The 27,390-nt window shown below is 41.7% G+C and overlaps 1 protein-coding gene across 8 annotated transcripts in view; it reads right to left on the bottom strand.

The window, feature by feature from the left end:
• The window catches only part of banp (BTG3 associated nuclear protein), a 172,504-nt gene that overhangs the window by 6,488 nt on the left and 138,626 nt on the right, over positions 1-27,390 (bottom strand). For all 8 annotated transcript variants that reach the window (XR_012101914.1, XM_073070169.1, XM_073070167.1 and 5 more), the window contains one exon: positions 19,670-19,813. Coding sequence is in view for 7 of the 8 variants with exons in the window: in XM_073070169.1 (XP_072926270.1) it covers positions 19,670-19,813 (144 nt within the window). In the remaining variant the exon portion in view is untranslated. The remainder of the gene's footprint in view (positions 1-19,669; positions 19,814-27,390) is intronic.

The raw sequence follows: 27,390 nt of genomic DNA, 5'->3' as shown, positions 1-27,390 counted from the left end.
GACCTAGGATTGGAAGATATTGAATCCTTGTAGGTCGAGTTCAGAAACTGCAAGATAAAAAGACACTGATGGTAGTTATATACAGGCTTCCCAACAGTAGCTGGGATGTGGACTACTAAGGGAAATAGAAAAGACATGTCAAGGGGGCAATGTTACGGTAGTCATGGGGGATTTCAACATGCAGGTCGATTGGGAAAATCAGATTCGTAATGGATCTTAAGGGAGTGAATTTGTTGAAGGCCTACGAGATGGCTTTTTAGGGCAGTTCATTGTTGAGTTTACTAGGGAATCGCCTACACTGGATTGGGTCTTACGTAATGAACCGGAGGTGATTATGGAGCTGAAGGTAAAAGACTCCTTAGGAACCAGTGATCACAATATAATTGAGTTCAACTTGAAATTTGATAGGGAGAAAGTAAAGTCTGACGTAGCAGTATTTCAGTGGAGTAACAGGAATTACAGTGGTATGAAAGAGGAGTTGGCCAAAGTAAATTGGAAGGACATGCTGGTAGGGATGACAGCAGAACAGCAATGGTGTGAGTTTCTGGGAAAAATGAAGAAAGTGCAGGATTGATGTATTGCAAAAATGAAGAAACATTCAATGCTATGACAGTCAAAGCTAATGCAAAAGCAAAAGGGAGAGCATACAACAAACCAAAAATTAGTGGGAAGAAGATTCAGAAGTTTTTAAAGACCTACAAAGAGCAACTAAAAGAATCATAAGAAAGGAAAGGATGAAATATGAAAGCAAGCCAGCAAATAATATCAAGGTGGATAGTAAAAGCTTTTTTAAGTATGTAAAAAATAAAAGAGAGATGAGAGTGGATAAAGGACAGTAAGAAAATGAGGCAGGAGAAATAATAATGGGGGACAAGGAGATGGCAGATGAACTACATAAGTATTTTGCATCACTGTGGAAGACACTAGCAGTGTGCCACATTTTGTGGTGTGTGAAGAAGGAGAAGTGAGTGTAGTTACTGAAGGGAGAAGATGCTCAAAAAGCTGAAAACCTAAGGGTACATAAGTCACCCAGACCAGATGAACTGCACCCTAGGGTTCTGAAAGAGCTAGTGGTAGAGATTGTGGAGGCATTAGAAATGATCTTTCAAAAATCATTGAACCCTGGCATGGTGCCAGAGGACTGGAAAATTGGAAATGTCGCTCCACTCTTTAAGAAGGGAGGAAGGCAGCAGAAAGGAAATTATAAACCAGTTTGCTTGACCTCAGTGGTTGGGAAGATGTCGGACTCAATTGTTAAGGATGAGGTTATGGAGTACTTGGTGACACAGGACAAGATTGGAGAAGTCCTCATGGTTTCCTTAAGGGAAAGTCTTGCCTGATGAACCTGTTGGAAATCTTTGAGAAGTTTACACGTAGGATAGATAAAGGGGATGCAGTGGATGTCATACAATTGGACTTTCAGAAAGTCACACGTGAGGTTGCTTACCAAGTTAAGGGCCCATGGTACCACAGGAAAGTTACAGGCATGGTTAGACGATTGGCTGATTGGTAGGAGGCAGCGAGTGGGAATAAAAAGATCCTTGTCTGGTTGGCTCCCAGTGACTAATGGTGTTCTGCAGGGGTCGGTGTTGGGACCACTTCCTTTTATGCTATATATCAATTATTTAGATGATGGAATAGATGGCTGTGTTGCCAGATTTGGAGATGATTTGAAGATTGGTGGAGGGGCAGATAGTGTTGAGGAAACAGGTAGGCCGCAGAAGGACTTAGATTAGGAGAATGGGCAAGGAAGGGCAAATGAAATATAATATTGGAAAATGCATGGTCATGCACTTTGGTAGTAGGAATAAATGTGCAAATTTTCTAAATGGGGAGAAAATCAAAAAATCTCTAATGAAAGCAACTTGGAAATCATTGTGCAGAACACCCTAAAGGTTAACTTGCAGGTTGAGTTGGTGGTGAGGAAGGCAAATGCAATGTTAGCATACATTTCAAGAGGCCTTGAATACAAGAGCAGGATGTGATGCCTCACCTTGAGTACTGTGAACAGTTTTGGGCTACTTATCTAAGAAAAGATGTGCTGCCATTGGAAAGAGTTCAGAGGAGGTTCACAAGGATGATTTGGGGAATCAAAGAGTTATCATACGAGGAATGGTTGATGGCTCTGGGTCTGCCCTCGCTGGAATATAGAAGGATGACAAGAGATCTTATTGGAACCTTTCAAATGTTGAAAGGCCTAGGCAGAGTAGATGTGGAAAGGGTGTTTCCCATAGTGACGGAGTCCAGGACAAGGGGGCACAGTCTCAGGATAGCAGGGTGTCCATTCAAAACAGAGATGTGGAGAAATATCTTTACAGAGGATGGTGAATTTGTAGAATTTGTTACCAGAGGCAGCTGTGGAGGCCAGGTCGTTGGGTGTATTTAAGGCAGAGCTTGATAGGTTCTTTATTGGACGGCATCAAAGGTTACAGGGAGAAGGCCGGGAGTGGGGCTAAGGAGGGCAGAAAAGGATCAGCATTGATTGAATGGTGGAGCAGACTCAATGGGCCAACTGGCCTATTTCTGCTCCTATGTCTCATGTCTAATGTCTAACTTTCATATATCTGGACACTTGACTCCATTCATTAACACCTGGATGGTATTAGGACAGATTGTATGTCTCAAAAGCATGGCAAGAAAATAACATGCATCTTGGCCTCTGGGACTGAGGCTGGTAGGCAATCAACTCTCAAATCCTACTGTCACCAGAGTAGACTGTTTTTCTGCACAGAGGAAGGAAACAATGCTTCTGAAGCAGAGGGGCAGACAGGGCACTTGTCATAGGTTTTAATGCTTCTGTCATGGCTTCACTGAAATAACCCTCCAAATTATAATTAAGTAGAAAACAAACTCAACTCTGAAAATCACTTGAAATCTGGAGTGAAGTGGCCTCAATACTAACCATCAGACTACTCAAACAAAAGGACTTGATACATGAGAAAGAAAGCCATAAATCAGATTGCAAGAGGAAGTGGGATGAAAAAGAAATTTTTTTTGTTTCTGTTTAATTTCATTGTACTTGAACCAGACTAAACCTGGCACAGAATCCATGAGTCAGATTATCAGGTTGAAAACTTCGAAGTCTACAGTAATTTGTGCTGGGTTTCATAATAAGTCCACCAGTGTGGCAGAAGTGGAGCTGGCAACATGCATGCACAGTAGAAGATGTTGATTCTTGCTTAAGCCCATGGCAATACTGGATTTGGGGCTTCAATGAATAAATATAGATAATTTTGCTAGAGACACCAGCATGCAAGTGGATGGTATGCCTTTTTTAATGTTGTTGACTTTTCATTACAAAATTCCAATGATAGGTTATTGACTTGACAAATCAAGCTTGTTTCTCAACCTAAAATTGCTGCCTGATCTCTTGCACATTTACACTATTTTCTGTTGATACTTCAAACTTTCAGCCTCATTAACTTTTTTCATAATGTATAAATCTATGTATTTTCAAGTAGAGACTATTTTAAAGGTGTGTAATTTCAGTGAAATGCCACTGATGGTAGAATCTATATCTATAAGATGGTGGTGCGCTCAGACACAGCAGCTTCTCTGGATCCAAAGAAAGGTGATTGATCATCCTTTATGCCTTTTTCACAATCATAATACACTGCTGGATATCAAAGACACAAAGAATTGCAGGTCTAGTCCACTAGCAAGCTGCTAGATAGCGACTATTGCGCACCATATTGAAGCCTGCATCAGCCATCCAAGGTAAAAGGCATCACTGGTGGTGCACGATCCAATGGAAGAGGGTGAATGACTTGAACATTTGTGTTGTGACATTGGTAATGTAGAAAACTGCGAGCCTGATTCACGGGTTCTTTGAAGAGACCAAAAGCGGGGAAGCGGCATTGTCTCAGTTGTGGTGCGGACCGGTCCTCATTCATGCCTTGGGGACCACCTGTTGCAGCTGCTGAGGAAGAGGATGCCAGAGCTGTATGCCACTGAATTCCACACTGGTTTGAAGGCTTGTTGCCCCCATCAGTGCTACTGTCCAGTTTTCACTCGGTGAGAGACAAACTGGATTGTATCTGACTGCAGCTACACTGCACAATAAGAGGACCCGCTGTAGGCTGTTCTTGCAGAAACACGGCTCTAGAACAACATACACGCATCATCAATATACAGGCCATTACACTCAGGGCTATTTTTTTTTGTATTTTTTGGAACTGTATGGTTTTCTGCTATTATAATGTTATGTGCTTGTGCTGTGTGTGACTGTGGTTCTGCGTTTTGCATCTTGACCCCCCAGAAGAACACAGTTTCATTTGGCTGTATTCATGTGTATGGTTCAGTGACTATTAAATTTGAACTTGGCTCCTATTTGGAAGAAAATAATGATAATCAAGGGAAGGACAATACCACTGGTGACAATGGAGAGATAAAGAAAGAGGATGCTGAATATGCACTGAATAAAAATCCATGGAACAAAAACCTATTCAGTTCCTCAGTCCTTTTTATCACACCACATCATTTCTATGAATCAATTCATAGATTATTAGATGATATGACCAAACATGTTGCACTAAGTTACTCAGAGCATCAAAATGACAGGGACAGAGTAAGCATATGCTAACTTTCAGTGAAGACCAATAGAAAATGTCAAAGGCTTTGGATTCATGAATACTTAAATACAGGCAGTCCCCGAGTTACAAACGTCCGACTTATGGACAACTCGTACTTACGAACCGAGGAAGGAGAACGCCATCTGCCATTTTAAATCGTTGCCATTGACACTGTGTGAAGAGTTTCACTTTGTATTTGGCTTAAATTTTTCTTAGTAAGTTTCACCTGACCCCCCCGCCCCCAGTTCCGGTTGGCTGGTGGTGCAGTGAGATCAGCGCCGGGCTCGAGAACGGAGGTTCGATCCAGTGACAGTGTGCTCCCGTGCTGGGCTGGTGTCGATCTAGTGACTCCCTTACCATCTGTGCCAGGTTGATGTCGAGCTTGCAACCCAACCTCATAAAAAAAACACTGCCACCTCCCGTTTAAATACCCACACAGAATATTGTGGAGGATCAAATACCCAAACTCAGCACAACCCCCACTTGTCCCATTTAGCCTGTCTCAGTGCGGTGGACCTTAGGACCCAGCGGGCCTCAGGAGCGGTGCAGGTCGGGAGCCGCCGCCTGCAGTGTTTCTGTTCCATTGACGGGAAGCGATCGCGATTGAAAATAAAGTGGAAATAATAAAGCGTTTGGAAAGATGTGAAACGCCATTGGTCATTGGAAAAGCGTTAGGCTACAGTCAGTCAACAATCTGAACAATTTTAAAGGATAACAGATAAAGTGAGAGTAATGGAGCATGTGAAACACCCTGCCCCAATGAAAGCTACAATTATTACTACGCAATGCAGTGGTCTAATTATTGGAATACATACGTTTCTTAAGTGTTTTATATGCATAGAAAGGTAAAATATATACTATATACTAAGACAAACGTGTGACGAACTGACGCTAAATAATACCGGACGTACTTGTTCCGACTTACGTACAAATCCGACTTAAAGACGGACTCAGAAACGGAACTCGTATGTAACCCAATGACTGCCCATACAAAATGAAATATTTCATGATTTTACACCTACATACTAACATAACATTAGTTTTTGAGAATATGCAGCATTTAACAGTTTGGAATGCATAGTTCTCCTTTGCAGGAATGAAAAGAAGGCATGAATTGTAGTTCCCTTTATTGCAGACATGAATAGAACTCATGACAGCTCCACTAAAACATATCAAATTACTATATTGCCTATTTCAGTAGCATATTACCTCCATACAATAAAATAGACCCCTCCTCTGCAGGAATAGAATCAGAAAGTAGATTGTGCACCATTTTTCACCTCCTGTGCTTTAAAGATCTACAGTTATATCTACCAATGCCATCACTCAGTTGACTGGTCATTGGAGACAAACATCAAGAATTACTTCTCCAAATTTCAAAATGCTCTAAAAAGGATTCCTTCACTTAAATTTCTAAAATAAGTAACCAAATAACCATTTCAAACGTATAATTCTCCATAACTTCCGCCACCTCCAACGGGATCCCACTACCAAACACATTTTTCCCTCCTCCCCTCTTTCTGCTTATCACAAGGATCGCTCCCTACGCGACTCCCTTGTCCACTCGTCCCCCCCATCCCTTCCCACTGATCTCCCTCCTGGCACTTATCCTTGTAAGCGGAACAAGTGCTACACCTGCCCTTACACTTCCTCCCTCACCACCATTCAGGGCCCCAGATAGTCCTTCCAGGTGAGGCGACACTTCACCTGTGAGTCGGCTGGTGTGGTATACTGCGTCCGGTGCTCCCGGTGTGGCCTTTCATATATTGGTGAGACCCAATGCAGACTGGGAGACCGTTTCGCTGAACACCTATGCTCTGTCCGCCAGAAAAAGCAGGATCTCCCAGTGGCCACACATTTTAATTCCACGTCCCATTCCCATTCTGATATGTCTATCCATGGCCTCCTCTATTGTCAAAATGAATCCAAACTCAGGTTGGAGGAACAACACCTCATATACCGGCTGGGTAGCCTCCAACCTGATGGCATGAACATTGACTTCTCTAACTTCCGTTAATGCCCCTCCTCCCCTTCTTACCCCATCCCAGACATATTTAGTTGTTTGCCTGTTCTCCTTCTCCCTCTGGTGCTCCCCCCCCCCCTTTCTTTCTCCTGAGGCCTCCCGTCCCATGATCCTTTCCCTTCTCCAGCTCTGTATCACTTTCACCAATCACCTTTCCAGCTCTTAGCTTCATCCCACCCCCTCCGGTCTTCTCCTATCATTTCGCATTTCCCCCTCCCCCCACTACTTTCAAATCTCTTACTATCTTTCCTTTCGGTTAGTCCTGACGAAGGGTCTCGGCCCGAAATGTCGACAGCGCTTCTCCCTATAGATGCTGCCTGGCCTGCTGTGTTCCACCAGCATTTTGTGTGTGTTGTTGTTACCATTTCAAAGTATTGTTTTGCACAATAGGTGATTAATTTAAGATTCACTCTTTAACATTAAGAAATTAAAAGTTTCTGAACTTACAATTCATTTCAGGGAATGTTTTCCATCTATTAACAAGATTTATAATCAGAATAACAAGAGATGAGAAATTATCCCCAATACATGGAAATTTCTAAGCTTGCAACAAAGAGGCAGGCCATTCAGCTCAAAAAACAAATCGATGTTTTCCTTGTGCTTGAATAACTGTTCATGATGATTACCAATAGGTGACTCCTGTGTTACAGCCTTCAGGTTGTGGAAATTCACCCTTATAGAATTCACAATCATTAAATATTTGATGTACAGAATAAAAATTCTTCTCGAGGAACTCGTGGAGAAAAAAAGCAAATATATCAACAAAAAGTTTTATTTTTCCAACTCATGTTTCTTGATGAATGAATGGATGACCTGGAAATTTGTAATATGGGCCATGTTCCACAAGTCAAACCCCTCTCCTGTCAGTACTTCAAGTTTTTTGCCATCTGACTGTACATAACATACACAACTAAATGAATCAACATTGCTCTGGACTACAGTGCACCCACACAACACCCATCACACATACACCAAAATATTATACTATAAATAATAAAATATAATTCAAAATGCATGTAGTAAAGCACAGCACAGTAATCAGCAGACAGCTCGCTTTTCTAGTGACAAGACCTTGGTAGGGTATTCATTAGTCTCACGGCCTGAGGAAATAAACTGTTACCAAGTCTGGTAGTCCTAGTCCTGATACTTCTAAACCTTCTTCCTGATGGTAATGGATCAAAGAGATTATGGATGGTAGCGATCTTCAACAATGTTTTGAGCCCTTCATCTGCAACACTCCCAGTAAATGTCACAAATAGAGGGGAAAGAGGCACAAATGATCCTCTCAGTTTTTTTTTACCGTCCTCTGTGGGTCTTGCAGTCCACTGCTTTGCAGTTTCTATACCACATAATGATGCAGCCAGACAGGACACTCTAGGTGGTACTGCTATAGAAAGCTGTTAGAATGGGGGTAGGGAGCCTTTCACGCCTCAGTATCCTCAAAAAGTGTAGACGCTGATGTGCCATGAGTAGTGAGGAGATGCTGTGGGTCCACATTAGATCGTCCATTATGTGCACACAAAGGAAGTTTGTGGTCTTTACTCTTTCTGCCAGCAGAACCATTGATATGCAATGGACAATGATCAACCCGCACCCTCCCTAAATCCACACTCAAATCTTTTGTCTAATCCACACTGTGACTCAGGTTGTTGTTTTCACACCACTTGACAAGACTCTCTCCCACCTCTAGCAGTGCAATCATGAGTCAGCAGCATGAACAGCAGCAGACTGAGCAAACAATCCTGGGGGGCACCAGTGCTCAGGGTAACTAGCACTGAGATGCTGCTGCCAACTTGGACTGACTGGGGTCTTTCTGTCAACAAGTTGTCCAAGATCCATTTATAAAGAGGGATGTTGAATCCCAACAAGTTCAGTTTACCCACCAGCCTCCAAGGAATGATTGTGTTAAACGCCGAGCTGAAGTTGATGAACAACATCCTGGCATACAAGGCATCATTTTCTAGGTGAGCCAGGACGGAGTAGGAGACTGAGGCTATGGCATCATCAGTGGAATAGTTTGAGCAGAAGGCAAACTGGAAATGGTCCAATGTAGCTGGAAGGTGGTATTTCATATTATCCGTTACCAGTCACCATTGCTCTCTTGGATATTGGAATGATGGTGGCTGCCTTGCATTCTGCAGGGAGAGTGAACTATTTCAGAGATATTAAAGATGTCTATTAAGACCTTGTCTAGCTGGGCCGCACTTGTCCCTCAGCACCTAACCTGGTAGGTTGTCTGGCCCTAAAACTTAGCGTGGGTTTACCCTGGCTAAGGTCTTCCTCACCTTGGATGTGGTCAGACATTGTGCCTGTTCCTCAGGAAGAGAGGGGGCTTTCCTCAATGTCACATCACTTGGTTGGTCAAATCATGCATAAAAAGCATTCAACCTTTAAGATGTTGGAAAAGATTTGTAGCTTGGGTTGAGGATGTTGTTGTTAAATGGCTCGCCGAGCTGACGTTTCGTTACTCAGCTAGGCAACATCATCAGTGCAACTTCAAATGAAATGTTGGTGATATACATTGTTTGCCTTTTATGTGTCCGGTGATTAGTCTGTTTGTATGTGTGTGTGGGTGTATGTGCCATTTCTATCTGTAATTGGTTCGTTAAAATCCAATTAGATGTTAATTGTCCAGGCTCTGTTAGTCAACCGTTATGTAGGATTAATGTCGTCTTCATTGATTGACGCGTGTAATCAGGTGTGAATTGGCTCTTGGCTCTGCACTGAAGACTTAACACTGAAGTGGGATGTAAACCTTAATGTGACAAGCATTATATTGGATAGACTGGTAGGAAGCTATCAACACACCAACTAGCTGTAAGCCATCATGATCAGCTTTCCCTCGCATCTATACATTGTGACAGCGAAGCACATCAATTCGACTGGACCAATGTGACTATCCCAGACCAAGCCCATCAACAACAAGCCCAAGAATTCTTAGAGGCTTTGTTCTCCACACAGAATTCTATCAACAAGCATGTTGAAATGAACCCAGTTTACGTCCCACTTCAGCGTCAAGTCATCAGTCCAGAGCCAAGAGCCAATTCACACCTGATAACACACGTCAATTAAAGAGGATGACATTAATCCTACATAACGGTTAACTAACACAGCCCGGACAACAATTATCATCCAATCAGATTTTAACCAACCAATCACAGATTACATAATCAGTAACCAATAGAAAGGGCACATATACCCACACACACATGCAAACTGACTATCATAGGACACATAAAAGACAAGCAATTACCAACATTTCATTCGAAGTTGCACTGATGATGTTGTCTAGCTGGGTAATGAAACGTCTGCAAGCTAACAAGCCAGCTCAGCAAACCACTCAACAACAACATCAGCATTCAACCTATCAAGAAGTGAGGTGTCGTCACTGTGGACTTGTAATCAATTATGGCTCGTATACCTTGCCACATACACCATGTGTCCCTGGTGTCATAAAAGTGCCTTTGCCTTCCTGATGACACGGGAGAGTGCAGCTCCTGCTGACTTTAGTCATCCTGTCCCCCGAGTTGAAAGCAGCATCCCGATCCCGAAGCAGTGCACAACTGCTTGTTCTGGCAGTGTAGTGTTGAATCACGGTAACGTCCTCAATGCACTTTCTTATGTAGCCAGTCACCAATCCCGCAAATTTATCAATGTTGACGTGATCATCATAGGTAGCCACCTCTCTCAATATGCTCCCGTCTGAGCCTTTGAAGCAGTCCGGCAATGCTGAGGTGGCAACTTCTGGCCATGTCCTGATCTCCCTGCCAACAGATTTGACTTGTTTAACCAGTGGTCTGCATTGAAGGATTAGCAAAATTGATATGTGGTCTGAGTATCCAAGGTGTAGGTGGAAGATAACCTTGTAGGTTCCACGAATGTTGATATAAACCAGGTCTAATACTGTATATTCTCTCCTCTGGCTGCAAAGTCCACGTGCTGGTAGAATTTTGGCAGGACTGTTAAGCTGTCATGATTGGTCACCAGCGACAATGAAGGGTGAGTGGCTTCAAGATTGCAGATTGCACTGGGGAACTCCTGCAATGCAACAATTCCCAGGCACTAGCATGTGGGGAGAGGGGTGCACTTCACCATTAAAAACTCTAACATGATAAGCAGTGGGACATTACCACCTACCTGGCTGTTCACACACCAGTGTTTTATTTATGTAGATACACGGTCCCCCTTCACGAGTCCAGTCTGTCCGCCTGAAAGGAGATTAGGCCTTCTATCTGGATGGCTGAATATGGAATAGTGTCTTAAAGCCATGTTTCTGTCAGGACAAGTGCACAACAGTCCTTCATCTCCTACTGGTTCCGACGCAGGTAATCCAGTTTACTTACCAGCGATCGGGCATTAGCGAGTAGAATTGGTGAGAGTGCAAGCTTGCAGGGATTTGTTTTGAAACTCACTTTAATTCTGGTGCACTTACTGTGCTTTAGTGTTCGAGCACACTGCTTCCAATGGGCTCTTCACAAGTAGCTGTAGTAGATCGGGCAGTGAGAGCCCGCTCCCTGCGTTCGTCCACAACTGAACAGCACTTGTATTACTCCACTTGCTAGTGAGGTAGATTTACAGATTGTTTTTGGGTCATGGAAAAGGTGAACATGACAAAATATTTCACCGTTGGTTGGAGCCTGAGTGGGGCTGCTGAGTCCAAGCATGCCGCCACCTTGTACAGACCTTCAGAGTCGTTTGTGTTCCATTCCTATATCCATTTATCCTGTTCCCTTTTATTTGACTATTCAATTAATATGAATTTTAGTAAAGCTCCTGCTTCAACCACTAACTTTAGAAATGGAATAATATGATAGCTCAAAATTCTCTCTGTAAAATGTTTTGGCTTACTTTCTTGTTTATTTCTCCTACATTCAATCTTGAATGCATTGCTCCCAATATTCCAAATTTCTTAATAATATGAAGCAGTCTACATCTGTCACTCTGCCAATCCTTTTATCATTATAGATGCTACAGTCTTCTCATGTATTTTGGTTCCATTCTCTCCCTTAAACCTCACAGCCTTGCAAGTTTGTTTTGCTCATGCACATCCAGTTTCCTTTTCTTCACTTCTACCAGTTTGTAGGCAGTGAGTTCCAAGAGATTGCCACTACTCCCCATAATCTCTTCAATAAAAGCTTAAATCTGTGTTCCAGGCACTGTACAATCAGTTATTGAGAATAGTTTTTCTTTGTTTTTGTAATCCATTTTTTTTTAATAATCTGGTATATCTTTCTTGTATTTCTTTTCAACTTTCTTCATATGAAGGGAAACAGCTCAGTTTCTCCAAGCTAATCTTATCAAAAATATCCCTCCTCTCTGGAATCAAAGAAATCAGAGCTCTGGAGCTCAGAAACCAGGGCTCCAGCAAGTGAAGGGAGTGCAAGAACAGAGTGCCGAGTGAGTGGAAAGGGAGCAGGGGAACTGGGGCCCTGGTGAGGGGGTAGGTAGTGTGGGAAACCTAGCCACAGTGAGTGGAAAAGGAATGCAGCAACCACCTCCCAGTCAGCCACATGCTCAGCCATTTGTATTTTCTTATTGATTACAAATGTCTGACCATTTTAAACATTAAAAACATATTTGCACACTAATTTCAATTAACAAATAAATAAATTGTCATGTTTCCTGCATCTGAATTTCCATATTGAATGTAATTACACCAGGCTTTTTCTAGCAGTAGACGACTCAGTAGCAGGTTTCCCTGCCTGACAGTTTTTAAGCTGGGAAATAATCAGCTTCTGCATTGAACTCCACAAAGAGAGCATTACAGGGGCAGCCATCACCAGCCATGGAAAATGGGACTTCAGCAGGATACTGCATTAAAAATCAATATGAGTGCCACCATCCTGCCTTGGCTCTCTGTACTCTCTAAACTCTACTACCCCTCCAGAGTTTCAAAACCATTAAAACTATTCTAACACACCACTTTGTTTTTTATAATCCCTCTCACCAACACTCAATATGCTCTACCACATTGGAGTAATTTAACACTTCCTGTGCTTAAAGCATTTTATAAGCTTTCTGATGAGCTGAACACATTCTATGCATGTTTCAAACAGAAGGAAATGGGTCTGTCACCATCCATCCCAACTCTTCCATGGATGGTCCCAATCCAGGCTGGGAATGGAGGATGGTTGGGCATGGGGCTAGCAATCCCATCCTGCAAAATCCCAGTGTTACGGAAATGCCAACAGAAGCTCCAAGCACCTCATCCCTGGGAGGAGGAGAATCTTTGAAGAAGAGCTTCACCTGAGGACAACTTGAAAGACTGGCACAGGGCAGAGGACTCTGGTGAGCTGCTGTCAGTGGAGGCGGGCTTAAGAAGAAGATCACCCATCCCAACATGTTAGTTCCAGCCTTCCAGACAGCCTCAACCCATTGCAATTCACCTGCTTCCAAAACAGATCTTTCACTGGCACAATCTCCCTAGCACTACACTCATCTCTGGAGTATCTGAACAGTAAAAACACTGACCATTGTTTATAGACTCTGCCTTCAATACTATAATTCCAAATATCACCAAGCACCAGACCATGGGAGTCAAGGTTTCCTTCTGCAACTGGATCCTTGACTTCCTGACCAATAGACTACAGTCAGTAAGGATACACAGCAACACCCCTAGCTTGATTACTCTAAACATGGGTGATCCACTAAGTTACAAGCTCAGCCCCCTACTCTACTCATGACTGCATGGTCAAATTTGGTTTAAACTACCTATACTTTCAAATAATACCACTGTAGTGGACCCTATCTCAAATACAATAAGTGGGGAGTACAGGTAGGACATAGAGAACTTAGTAATATTGTGTTATGAGAAAACCCTTCTTTCAATGTCAGCAAAACAAAAGAGCCAGTCATTGTTTTCAGGAAGGAGGCACTGTATATGTTTTTGTTTACATCAACATTGTACTTTGTAGATACTGAGAGGGATGAGAACTTCAAGCTCCTAGGACTGACCATCTCTAATAGCATGTCCTGATCCAGCCATATAGATGTCGCGGCCAAGAAAACTCACTAATTCCTTTACTTCTTTAAGAGGCTGCAGAAATTTATCATGTCCCAACAGCCCATACTAATTTTAATTGTGTGCCATGCAAACCATCCTATCTGGATGCATAATGGCTTTGCATGGCAACTGCTCTGCAAGTAACCACAAAAAACTGCAGAAAATTGTGGACACAGCTCAGCGGATCAGGGAAACCTGCCTCTCCTCCATGGACTCTGTCTATACTCCAGTAAAGCAGCTACATTAATCATAGACACTACCCACCCTGCACATTCTCTCTTTGTCCCTCTTCCATTAGGTAGAAGATACAAAAAGCATGAGAACACACAGCACCAGGCTCAAGGACATGTTTTACTCTACTATTATAAGATTATTAAATGGTTCCCTCGTAGGACAAGGCTTCATTCTTGGACTCTTGACCTCACAACCTACCTCGTTATGATCTTGCACCTTATTGATTACCTGCACTGCACTCCCTCTGTAGCTGCATTCTGTTATTTGTCTTCCTTGTACTATCTCAATGCACTGTGTAATGATGTGAACAGTATGCAAGACAAGCTTTACACTGTACCCTGATGCATGCGACAATAATACTGTAAACCAATTCCAATTCATGACTCAGCATTGTTTTTGAATTACATTCCTAACCTCTGTAATACAAAAATTAATCCTTATCAAAAAACTTGTAAGGTGTTTTGCGGTTCATCTTGAACTTATAGACTCATCTTTAAACTCCAGAGTGAAGTTATAGAATACATAAAAATACTGTCATCAGATTTATGCATTTATATTTCTTTTCCTGAAAGGTAACAAAAGCAAAAAAAAGATTCCAGGCAGAAAAGACAGAGTTTAATCACTTTGAAAACTAATCCAAACCTCACACCAAGATAAGCTGACTATGCACAAGTACAATCAAACTAGTGAAATTCCAATTGGCTCAGTATTTTGGCAAGGGCTTACAATCACCTCCACAGACTTTGGAACACTGCACGTCTGCTACATCTGCCAGTAATCTGTACTCTCTGTTCTTTATTGATAAAATCATGCCAAAAGCAGTAGCCTAAAAAAAATCTATATTTTGAAATACACCAAGCTCAGTTGCAAAAAAACATGGCCACATTACCATACAGATGCATTTGATAGAAACCACAACTGTTATTCATCAAATAAGCATTTCTTTAAATATATATCTTTAAAATAAGTTAAACATATATTAGCTAGAGGGTAAATTATAGGTTTACAAAAATAAACCATTTTAATTTTCTGTCAAAGACCCAAAGCTTCTTTATTTATAGAACCAGTCAATGCTGCTATAATCCATAGATTTATCCAATTCTGAGAGATTTTACTTTTTATACATTGTGATAATTTTCCTTTAATTGTAAACATCACATTATGAAATGGTGCAGAAAAGATTAAGGGTATTCAGTACATCTTATATGCACTGGTTCTTTCAAAGGATAATCTAGTCAATCCCTCTACACTTCAATTTCCTTGTATTTTCTCCATATCAGCAATGGTTTCACTAAGTACTTTTCCAATTCCTGTTTGCACCCATTATTGAGTGTGTCAATCACCCTATCAAAGAATGCGTTTGTTGCTTGAACTGATTTGCTTTTTCTCAAAACAAGGGATGTTCAAGTTGTCACTCTAGGACCTTAGGCAACGCACAGCTTGGCCCATTGAATACACCCATTACAGAGAGTGAATATCAAGGAGGAATAAATTTGGGGAGAAATCACAGGGTGACTGGAGGGTGAATTGGGGCAAATGATTAGATTAGGCTAAGAAAATAAAACAGAAAGGTACTATAAGCAATGATCATAGAGCTAAAGCTGTGCTCAAAATTAATCCACTCTCTCACAAACGCATGACCTCTACTATCTAAAAGTACATGACAACAGGTACATGAATATGCTACAGACTATTAACATCCCTCTCAGGATCTACAAAGTCCTGACTTGGAAACATATACGGTAGCTGCTCTTTCATTATCAGTGTCTCCAAGTTGTGCAGCTTACTACCCAACAACAATGTAAGAGTACCATCAACAGATCAACTGCAAGGAATCAAGATGACTCACCGCAACATTCTCAAGCTGATATGAGGTGAGCAATAAATGCTAGCTTCACCATGGATGCCCACACCTAGTACATGAAGTTTATTCCTAATCCTGTGAAATATTAAAATAGTTTACCTGCTGAACTAATTCAATTACTTAATTAATAGGTGGAAAACAATAATCTAGATTTTCTAATTCAATTTGTCACCTTCTTAATATGTTGATGAGAACTAGAATGCATGGGAAACAAAGATCTGTATTTATCATAATCATTTTACATGAAATAAATCTCAATCAGAATCAGGCTTAATATCACTGGCATACTTCATGAAATTTGTTGTTTTGCAGAAGCAGTACATTGCAATATATGGTAATAAAAATTGCAATATAATGTATATATTAACAAATAAATAAATAGTGCACAAAGAGAGGGTGAAGAAGTGAGATAGCTTTCATGGGTCATTGTCCATTTAGAAATCTGATGGTTGAGGGGAAGAAGCTGTTCCTGAAACATAGAGTGTGTGTCTTCAAGCTCCTGTACCACCTCCTTGATGGTAGCAATGAGAAGAGGGCATGTCTTGGGTGATGGAGAACCTTAATGAAAGATGCCGCCCTTTTTCAGGCATCACCTTTTGAAGGTGCCCTCGATGCTGCAGAGGGTAGTGCCCACAATGCAGCTGGCTGAGTTTACTACTTTCTTCAGCTTTTTCTGACCCTGTGGAATGGCCCCTCCATGCCAGGTGGTGATGCAACCAGTTAGAATGGTCTCCACGGTTCACCTGTAGAAATTTGCTAGAGTCTTTGGTGAATACCATTTCTCCTCAAACACCCAATGAAATATAGTCACTGTCATGTCTTCTTTGTAATTGCCACAACAGGTTGGGCCCAAGATAGATCCTCAGAGATGTTGACACCCAAGAACTTGAAACTGCTCATTCTCTCCACTTCTGATCCCTCGATGAATTGTGTACTTCTGTGATGTTCCCTTCCTGAAGTCCACAGTCAATTCCTTGGTCTTACTGACATTGAGGGCAAGGTTGTTGCTGTGACCTATCTTAATCAACTAACCTATCTTGTTCCTATACACCTCCTCACCACCATTTGAAATTCTGCCAATAGCTGTGTCATCAGCAAATTTATAGATGGTGTTTAATCTGTGCCTAACCACACAACCGTGGGTGTAGAGAGAGTAGCGCGGTGGGCTAAGCCACATCCTTGAGGTGAAAGCGAGGAGATGTTATTTCTGATCTGCAGAATATGGGCTCCCTTGTGAGGAAGTCAAGGATCCAGTTACAGAGGGAGGTACAGAGAGGCCCAGGTTTTGAAGCTTTTTGATTAGAACTGAGAGTATGATTGTGTTGAATGCTGAGCTACAGTTAATAAACAGCAGCCTGACATAATTGACCAGGTCGTCCAAGGTCTCATGGAGAGCCAGTGAGGTTGCATCCACTGTAGATATATTGTGGTGATAGGCAAATTACATCAGGTCTAGGTCCTTGCTAAGGCAGGAGTTGTTTCTAGCCATGACCAAAGCACTTCATCATAGAGGATGTGAATGCCACTGGGTGATCATCATTGAGGCAGACCACACTGCTCTTCTTGAGCACTGGTATAATTGTTGTCTCTTTGAAGCAAGTGGGAACCTCCAGTTGCAGCAGTGAGATTGAAGATATGCTCGAATACTCCAGCCAGTTGATTGGCACAGAATTTCAGAGCCCTACCAAGTACACCATCAGGGCCTGATGCCTTGCGAGCGTTCACCCTCTTGAAAGATATTTATTTATTTAGAGGTGCAGCACAGAATAGGCCCTTTTGGCTCTTTGAGCCGCGCAGCCCCAGCAACCCCTGACAACCCTGATGTAACCCGGGTTAGGGGATTAGGATTAATCACAGGGAAATTTACAATGACTGATTAATCTACCCTACCAGTACATGTTGGGACTTTGGGAGGAAACTGGAACATCAGAGGAAAACCCACATATTCCATGGGGGGATGCACAGAGCTTCGTTCCAGAGAACATCAGAATTGAACTCCAAACTCCAACGCTCTGAGCAGTAATAATGTTGTGCTAACTGCTATGCTACCATGGCATTGGCCTCTGAGACAGAAAACACAGGGTCACTGGATGCTGCAGGGATTTGCATACATGTGGTTTTATTCGCCCTTTCAAAGCTGCATAAAAGGCATTGAGCTCATCTGAGAGTGAAGCATCACAGCCACTCATGATGTTGGGTTTCACTTTGTAGGAAGTAATGGCCAGCAAACCATGCTAGAGCTGATGTGCATCCTCAACCAAAATTATTTCTCGCTCTCAAGATAGCCTTCCATAGGTCATACCTAGACTCCTTGTATACTGTAGATCTAGATCACCAGTCTTGAATGCACAGATCTAGCCCTCAGCAGATTACAAATTTGCTTCATCCATGGCTTTTGACTTGGGTATATCCAGTATGTTCTCGAAGGCATCTTCACCTATGCAGGTTTTAATGAAATCAGTGACAACTGTAGCGTATCCATTCAGACTCAAAGGCGAATCCCTGAATATTGTCCAGTCCACCGACTGCAAGTGTCCCTCTGTCTCCCTTGATGTTACCTTCTTAGTCTTCACACTAACGTTGCGGTCTTTAGTCTCTGCCTATACGCTGGGAATTGCAAGTACAGACAGATAATCAGACTTTGCAAAGTGCAGTCGTGGGATGACATGCTAAGTTTTCTTGATAGTGGTACAACTACCACCAATATATCCACCTGTGGAACCCAAGGAGCCAGCACACTTGACCAGTAAGTTAATTCATACCAGTGCTTTTGATGACTGGTTTGAAAAGGAGAGTTGTGAATTTTAAATCTGATGTGTCCTAATACTTAAATGATCACGGAACAATTTGTTGACCTAGCTCCATCTCAAAGAGAGTTCATTTAAAAACACATAAGTGTCAATGAGGTCAAAAAATTGGAGTTAATGTTATGAAACTGAAAATTTCACAAACCAGGGGATGTGCAAAGATTCCAAACATCCATGCTAACAGAAACTCTCTTATTACACAAAACTCACAAAAATGTCAACCAGCTTTTTAAATTTCCCAAATCCATTTTGGCAATGTCCATTGCATTCCCCATTGAGGCTACTCATTCTGTCCAAAGTGACGAAGGCTGATTTCATTGCCACCTGAGACTAAGATAAAGACTGTACATTTATAAAATTAAGCTGTCTTACTTGAATGGGTCTGCAAACATGTGTGGAAGAAGGAAAGGGGTTCTATTCACATCTGTGGGAGGGAAGAGAAAGGACATGTCTCTCTGTAAATGCTGGGGAGGAAGAGAAAGTACCTCTCCCTGGTTCTGACTGTGAAATGAAGGGAGGAGACTGCTTGCTTGTCTTTGAAGATGGTGGTGGTGGTGGTGAGTGGTAATCAGATGAAGGTAGTATGATACCTTATTGGTCATGGTATTGCGGCTAAAAGCTGTACAGCAAGTGTAGGTGTTGAGCTCTCCCTTTCACAGTTTGCTCAAGTTATGAGATTTCTTCCTACCTTGCGTCATTTTGTACCAGAACTTCTTAAAGCTCGTTTCTATCATCATCTCCTCCTAGGAGAGTGTAATTGTTCCTGTTGACTGTTTTCTGGTGCCACTAAAACAAAAAAAGTCCTCCCTCCTGTTATGAATCTTTTCCAGGATAGTGAGGTCTCTGTCTAAAGAGGAGTAGGGCCATCTCCCTTCCCTCTGCTTCTTTTTCTGCTCTTTTCATTAAAATAATATTTTTTTCAGAATTCTTCCCAGAAGATTAAAAAGAATGCTCCTTTACCTACAAATCAGTACTAATAATCACTCGATCATCATACAATTCAAATCTGTATAGAATCAGAACACTGCAGCACAGAAACAACCCATTTGACCCATCTAGTCAGTATATTTTAAACTGAAGTTACATTACTGGAGCCAATGTTTCTTCATTAAGGCAAATAACAAAAATGAAAAGTTATCAACTGACTTCATCCACATTCTTACTCACTTGTGCTGCTGTAGCATGATCTGCTATTGGTGCAAGCTGTACATATTGCACTTGGATGTCACTTCCCTGCAATGGTGATCCATCTACTCCACTGGTTTGATGTTCAGCAGAAGCTACTGCAATTAACTGTGCACCTTGCAACACCTACAAAATACAAATTCATTAACAGAGTCATTAGCATAATTCATTTATTATAATTTTAGGCTAGTCTTCATTAGGTGACTTTTGTTGAAATAGTAGATGATTAAAACAATGAAAGAAAAAAAGAATTTGAAGTGCCTCGAGTCAACGATCACCAAAGGGAAAACACAATTAGTGAAGATGGTTGTGACGATGGGAGTTCAATCATTCCAGCTTCAGGACATCATCGCGGAAGTTCGTCAGTACAATCTACTAGTGCCAACAAGCCACTGCTGGTTCATCAATGATCCACCTGTTATAAAGCCAAAATAGTTCACTGATGATGAAGTGATGCAACTCTTCAGGAAATGAAAATGCCAGTGCCCACATTCAACAGTGCCTAAACAACATTCAGACATGAACTGATAAGCAACAAATAACATTCAAACCACAAAAGAACCAAGTTCTAATCATTCCTGACAGAGTATAATCATCTGTCCTTATCGTTCAATGGCATTATCACTGCAGAATTGACATAGTTAATATCCTAGAAGTCACCACTAACCAGACACTCCATTGGAGCAGCCACATCAATACCAGAGCAGGACAGAGGCTGGGTATCCTATAGCAAATGCCCAATGTCTGAGCCTCACTGTCTTTCCACCATCTACCATGCATAAGTCAAGAATACACTCCATATGTGATGGAATACTCTCCATTTATCTGCATTAGTGCAGTGTCAACACAGTCAAAAATCTTAGCACCATCCAGGACAAAGCAGTCTACTCGAAAGACATCCTATAAACCATCTTAAACATCCATTTCCTCCACAGGAACTACTGTATGTGCCATTACTCACTAAGGTTACTCCAAAATCACATCCCAACCTGATACTTGGAAAGACCAGGGCAGCGCATGCAGGGAAACATCACAACTGCAGCTTCCCTTCCAAGTCATGAACAATACTGACTTGGAAAGATATCACCCATCTGAAAATAGCCATTAATGCCTCATTTTCAAAGAGATCAGTGCTCCATGAAAGCTGATAGGCAGCTATGAGGAAATTGTGTGACCTCCTGGGATATTTGGCATTGACTGTAAGGAATCACCTTAGAGGGTCAATCACAACCTGAGGAATACAGCATGAATGGAATGCTACAAGAATGCTGGGTGGTGAATGAGAACCCAAGTCACACTCAAGTCCAGGCCATAGACAGCTGAACCTTGGAGATCCTGACAAAGCAATCAAATGTCTGTTCCACTCTGCTTCATCTTTTTTTTAAAATATAGAAAATCTACAGCACACTATAGGCCCTTTGGCCTACAAAGCTGTACCGAACATGTTTTTACCTTAGAAATGACCAAGGGTTACCATAGCCCTCTATTTTTCTAAGCTCCATGTACCTATCCAGGAGTCTCTTAAAAGACCCTATCGTATCTGCCTCCACCACCGTCGCCACATTAAAAAAAACTTACTCCTGACATCTCCTCTATACCTACTTGCAAGCACCTTAAAACTGTGCCCTCTCATGCTAGTTTTTTGCAGATTCATGTTATAAAGATCACTAACCCAGGATAAAATGGTGTTCCAGTTATCTTACATCAGTTAAATGCTTTTAATCACTCTCTACATGACCCCTTTCTCCTCTTGCCCCTCACACTGGTCTCTCTACTGGCACTTATTCCTGCAAGTGGGACAACTGACTACTCATCCCTCACCACCATTCATGGTCCCAAACAGTCCTTCAAGGTGAGGTGATACTTCACCTGCAAGTTAATTAAGGACATCTATTGTATTTAGTGCTCCCATTCCCAATGTGGCCTCCTATACATCAGCTGAGATCCAACACTAGCATAAGAATATTTTGGTTAGAATAACCTTGCTCTTCTTCATCCATCTGACAATGTTACCATTTCAAAATCTTAATAACAGGCAATTAAATCTAGGTTACTGCTATTACACTAAAATATGTCGGGTTTATTTTAATTAATCAGTACATATTTAAGTCCAGATTTTAAACTAGAAATGTGTACCATGAGCACAAGCTTATAGAGCACGTATATAGTGCCAGTTATTGCTGATCTGACTGACATGAGTAGTCAAAATTACACTTCAAAAACACTCATTCCCAAACAAGTTTATATGAAGTACTTGGTTGGAAGTAGAGCTGGAAATCAGACAACAGAAAGCTACAACCGAACATTCTCAGGACTGGTTTCTGGCAATTGAATAAATGGAAGGGTTCTAGGCCAAACTAAAGAGGAACCTAGATGTTGGGTCCAAAAGAGTATTTCTATCTATCCTGCACCACAATGATTTAATCAGCTAAGACAGGGGAGCTGTCATACCACTCTTTGTTGATACTACTGGATCCCAATCTCTATATTGAAACACAAGCACTGAATCATGAATTCACTATCCTGTTCAAGAACTTCAGATATAATCTACACTAAGGCCTAATTCTGCCTTCACAAAATAACCATGATTTACATAACTGTAAGGAACAAAAAGGAATGAATATAATTTTCACAAACAAGAGTAAATATGAAGTTGCAGAAAATCCAAGTAACACACACAAAATGCTGGAAGAACTTAGTAGGCCAGGCAGCATTATATGGTAAAGAGTACAGTCGACATTTTGGGCCAAGACCCTTCATAAGGACTAGAGAAAAAAAGGTGAGGAGTCAGAATTAGAAGGGGAAGGGGAGGAAGAAACAAGGTGATAGGTGAAACTGGGATGGTGGGATGGGGGGGTGAAGTTAAAGAGCTGAGAAGTTGATTAGCGAAAAAGATATAGGGCTGGAGAAAGGGGAATCTAATAGGAAAGGACAGAAGGCCATGGAAGAAAATAAAGGGGAGGAGAGCCAGAGGGAGGTGATGGGCAGGAAAGGAAATAAGGTGCAAGAGAGAAAAGGGGATGGAGAATGGTGAAAGGGGGGGCATTACTGGAAGCCTGAGAAATCGATGTTCATGTCATCAGGTTGGACGCTACCCAGACGGAATACAAGGTGCTGTTCCTCCAAACCGGAGTGTGGTCTCATTGCGACAGTACAGGAGGCCATGAACTGACATATCAGAATGGGAATGGGAAGTGGAATTAAAACGGGTGGCCACTGGGAGATCCTGCTTTTTCTGGCCGATGGAGCGTAGGTGCTCGGCGAAGTGGTCTACCCATCTATGACGGGTCTCAATGATATACAGGAGGCCACACTTAGAGCGCCAGATACAATAGATGACCCCAACAGACTCACAGGTGAAATGTCACCTCACCTGGAAAGACTGTTTGAAGTTCTCAAAGGTAGTGAGGCAGGAGGTGCAGGGGCAGGTCTAGCACTTGTTCCACTTGCAAAGATAAGTGCCAGGAGGAAGATTAGTGGGGAGGGTTGAATGTACAAAGGAGTCATGTAGGGAGCGATCTCTGTGGAAAGCAGGAAGTGTGGGGCTGGGGAAGATGTGCTTGGTGGTGGGATCCTGTTGGGGATGGTGGAAGTTAAGTTGAATTATGTGCTGGGCGCGGAGGCTGGTGGGGTGGTAGTAGAGGAATCCTATCTCTGGAGGGAAGGCGGGAGGATGGGATGAGGGCAGACATGCACAAAATAGAAGAGATGCAGTTGAGGGCAGCATTGATGGTGGAGGAAGGAAAGCCATTTCTTTGAAGGAGGGCATCTCCTTCATTCTGGAATGAAAGGCCTCATCCTGCAAGCAGACGCTGCAGAGATGAAGGAATTGAGAGAAGGGGATGGCCTTTTTACAAGTAACCCAATGGGAAGAGGTTAGTCCAGTTAGCTGTGAGAGTCAATGGGTTTATAATAGACATCAGAAGATAAGCTGTTTCCAGAGATTTGAGAAAGGGGAGGGAGGTGTGGGGAAGGGACCAGGTAAATTTGAGGGCAGGATGGAAGTTAGAGGCAAAGTTGATGAAGTTGACGAGCTCCACGTAGGTGCAGTAGACAGCACCAATGTAGCCGTTGATGTAGCATAGGAAGAGTTGAGGAGTGACACCAGTGTAGGCTTAGGACATAGACTGTTCCACGTTCAATGTAATTTTCATCCAATTCTAAGTATAGAACATATAATTTTGGTAAAACTACCTTTCCATGATTAAAAATTACTGATATCTTTGACTTGATTTAGTGGATTCCAGATAATTGGACCATCAGTTAGTCAGGGCAACAGTTTATTTGGGGTAAACCTTAAGGAACAAAAGCTAATCGAGAAAATAGCTGGGATTTCCTTCATTTATTTGTGACACTCTGCCACTTAATTGGGACAGGAGATTGCTGCCGAACAGTTTCTAACTAACATTAATTGCATGTATGTGTGTTCAAATAGCAGTAATTTCTATGCCACTGATAGTTGGCAAGAAATAAGCAGTGAGACAATTCAGAACAACGTTACAATGAAAATGAAGTTTTGGAGGATGCAATTGTCAAAAGTATTGTATGAAGGCAGTTTATTATCTGCACTAGGTGGCTGCGCTGATTTTGTTCAATTAAAGTCAATTAAAAGAACACATCAGCGTACAGTGGATAAATTCTTCTGTTGATAACTATTAGGAACTAATTCATAGTTTTATGGTACTGTAGTGTTATTGGTAGTGTTCTAGTTTGTTCTGTATTTTATTTCAATACTTTTTTTTATATTTAACTACTTCCATGAAACTTCGGCTAATTGGGGCAGCTGTTGAATTGGGCCAAAAACTGGGCCGATGTGTCCCAATTAACCAGAATCCACTGTAAATGTATATTTTCTCTATAGAACTAATTAAGAATGGACAATAAAATATCATTTAGCCATTGATATAACTTTAATCATAAGTTGGAGAAAGTTCAGAATTTATTACAAGTAGTACTGATTATGAAGCAAATAAGTTCTAGACTATAAACTTCTCTGTTCCTGGAAAATGTGTAATGTGGGTCTAAGTAAGGAGGCCATTATTAATTATGATTAAAATTCCAGGAATAATTTTTCACAGTACATAAGATATTGCCTAGATTCAAGAGGTTCAGAGGCACTTGGTTAGGAATGCAGCAGAGTGATGATGGGTGTTCAGACGCATGATCAGGTAGTGGTGAGGCCAGATGTGAAGTAGGGAAAAAGGGAAATATGGGTGATGAAGAACTAGTCAGTGACGAGAGAATGCCGAAGTCTGGAATATGGTTGGATTTGCTGTCAGAATAAATGGAGGGCTATGTGGGAAGGAAGGGCTGGGAAGGAAATATTGATTTTGGAGTAGGTTAAAAGATTGACACAAAATTGTGGGCTGAAAGGCCTATACTGTACAGTTCTATGTTATATGATTGCATTTGGACAGAATAGGTTTACCAAAGGGACAAGCTATAGACACTACTGACATGACCATTGAAGGAGATGGAAGAAAATTAATGGAATTCATGAAGTTCTTCTGCAACACAATAAGAGTGAACAAAACATTCAACTCTTCAGATATGGTTTTCTTTGGTATGAATTCTGTTCCACTCTGATTACTGAAATTACTTTTGTATTCATGACATTTTTCAATACAACATATTTCAGAAAGGTTAATTGACTACCATATAATATTTTTCACATTCTGGTGCATTAGAAGTTAGCCAAAAACTAAAACCAGGCAAAATATATCATCTGTCAAAATATTCTGCAAAAAGGATTTTTATATGTAGATGTAACATTATCAAGCCAATTAATTAAAGCGTCCTCACAAACAGTAACAAAAACAATTTTTAATTAATTGCTTAGACAGCATTGAACAAGAAACAAATAGTGGAATAAACTGATTCTCATTTTAGCAAATTATGGCCAGTGGTACCAAAGAGATTTTTACTCAGACCCCTTGCTATTCATGATCTATAATCAACAATGTCACATTTCCAAATTTGTTGGTGATACAGAATTAGCTGCAATTCTGAGTAGGGAGAATAAAGTAAAGAGGTTTTAAGGGGTCTGTAGATAAGCTGAGTTAGTGGAAAAGAACATGGTAGATGTAGAAAAATGTGAAATTATCCACTTTGGCACAGAAGATAGAAAAGTAAGGCCTTTTTAAATGGTAAATAGAACACGGAACATAGAAAACCTACAGCACAACCCTTCAGCCCACAAAGCTGTGCTGAACATGTCCTTACCTTTGAAATTACCTAGGGTAACCCATAGTCCTCTATTTTTCTGTCCAGGAGTCTCTTAAAAGACCCTATCATATCCACCTCCACCACCATCGCTGGCAGCCCATTCCACACACTCACTACTCTTTGCATAAAAAACTAACCCTGACATCTCCTCTGTACCTACTTCTAACCACCTTAAAATGGTGCCTTCTCGTGCTAGCCAGTTCAGCCCTGGGAAAAAGCCTCTGACTATCCACACGATCAATGCCTCTCATCATCTTATACACCTCTATCAGGTCACCTCTCATCCTCTGTCACTCCAAGGGAAGAAGGCTGAGTTCACTCAACCTATTCTCATAAGGTATGCTCCCCAATCCAGGAAATATCCTTGTAGATCTCCTCTGGACCCCTTCTATGGTTTCCACATCCTTCCTGTAGTAAGGCGAGCAGAACTGAGTGGTGTCTGACCAGGGTCCTATATAGCTGCAACATTACCTCTCAGCTCCTAAACTCAATCCCACGATTGATGAAACCCAATGCACCGTAAGCCTTCTTAATCACAGAGCCAACCTGCATAGCAGCTTTGAGTGTCCTATGGATTCTGACCCCAAGATCCCTCTGATCCTGCACACTGCCAAGAGTCTTACCATTAATACTATATTCTGCCATCATATTTGACCTACCAAAATGAACCACTTCACACTTATCTGGGTTGAACTCCATCTGCCACTTCTCAGCCCAGTTTTGCATCCTATCAATGTCCCGCTGTAACCTCTGACAGCCCTCCACACTATCCACAACACCCCCAACCTTTGTGACATCAGCAAATTTACTAAGCCCTCCCTTCACTTCCTCGTCCAGGTCATTTATAAAAATCACAAAGAGTAGGAGTCCCAGAACAGATCCCTGAGGCACACCACTGGTCACTGTCCTCCATGCAGAATAGGATCCATCTATAACCACTCTTTGCCTTCTGTGGGCAAGCCAGTTCTGGATCCACAAAGCAATGTCCCCTTGAATCCCAGGCCTTCTTACTTTCTCAATAAGCCTTGCATGGGGTACCTTGTCAAATGCCTTGCTGAAATACATATACACTACATCTACTGCTCTACCTTCATCAACATATTTAGTTACATCCTCAAAAAATTCAATCAGGCTCATAAGGCACGACCTGCCTTTGACAAAGTCATGTTGACTATTCCTAATCATATTATGCCTCTCCAAATGTTCATAAATCCTACCTCTCAGGATCTTCTCCATCAACTTACCAACCACTGAAGTAAGACTCACTGGCCTATAATTTCCTGGGCTATCTCTATTCCCTTTCTTGAATAATGATTGCCTTTCTTGAATAATAATCATCCGATCCCAGAGACTTATCCAACTTGATGCTTTCCAAAAGCTCCAGCATATCTACATGCTCAAGCCTTTCAGCCCACTGTAATTCATTGCTCAAGCTTTTCAATCCGCTCTAAGTGACTGAGTAAAGCTATGTGCGTAAA

The sequence above is a fragment of the Hemitrygon akajei genome, chromosome 17 (assembly GCF_048418815.1).
Source record: "Hemitrygon akajei chromosome 17, sHemAka1.3, whole genome shotgun sequence".
NCBI lineage: Eukaryota > Metazoa > Chordata > Chondrichthyes > Myliobatiformes > Dasyatidae > Hemitrygon > Hemitrygon akajei.
The sequence above is the reverse complement of the archived record's forward strand: the minus strand, read 5'-3'. Positions and strand labels throughout refer to the sequence as shown.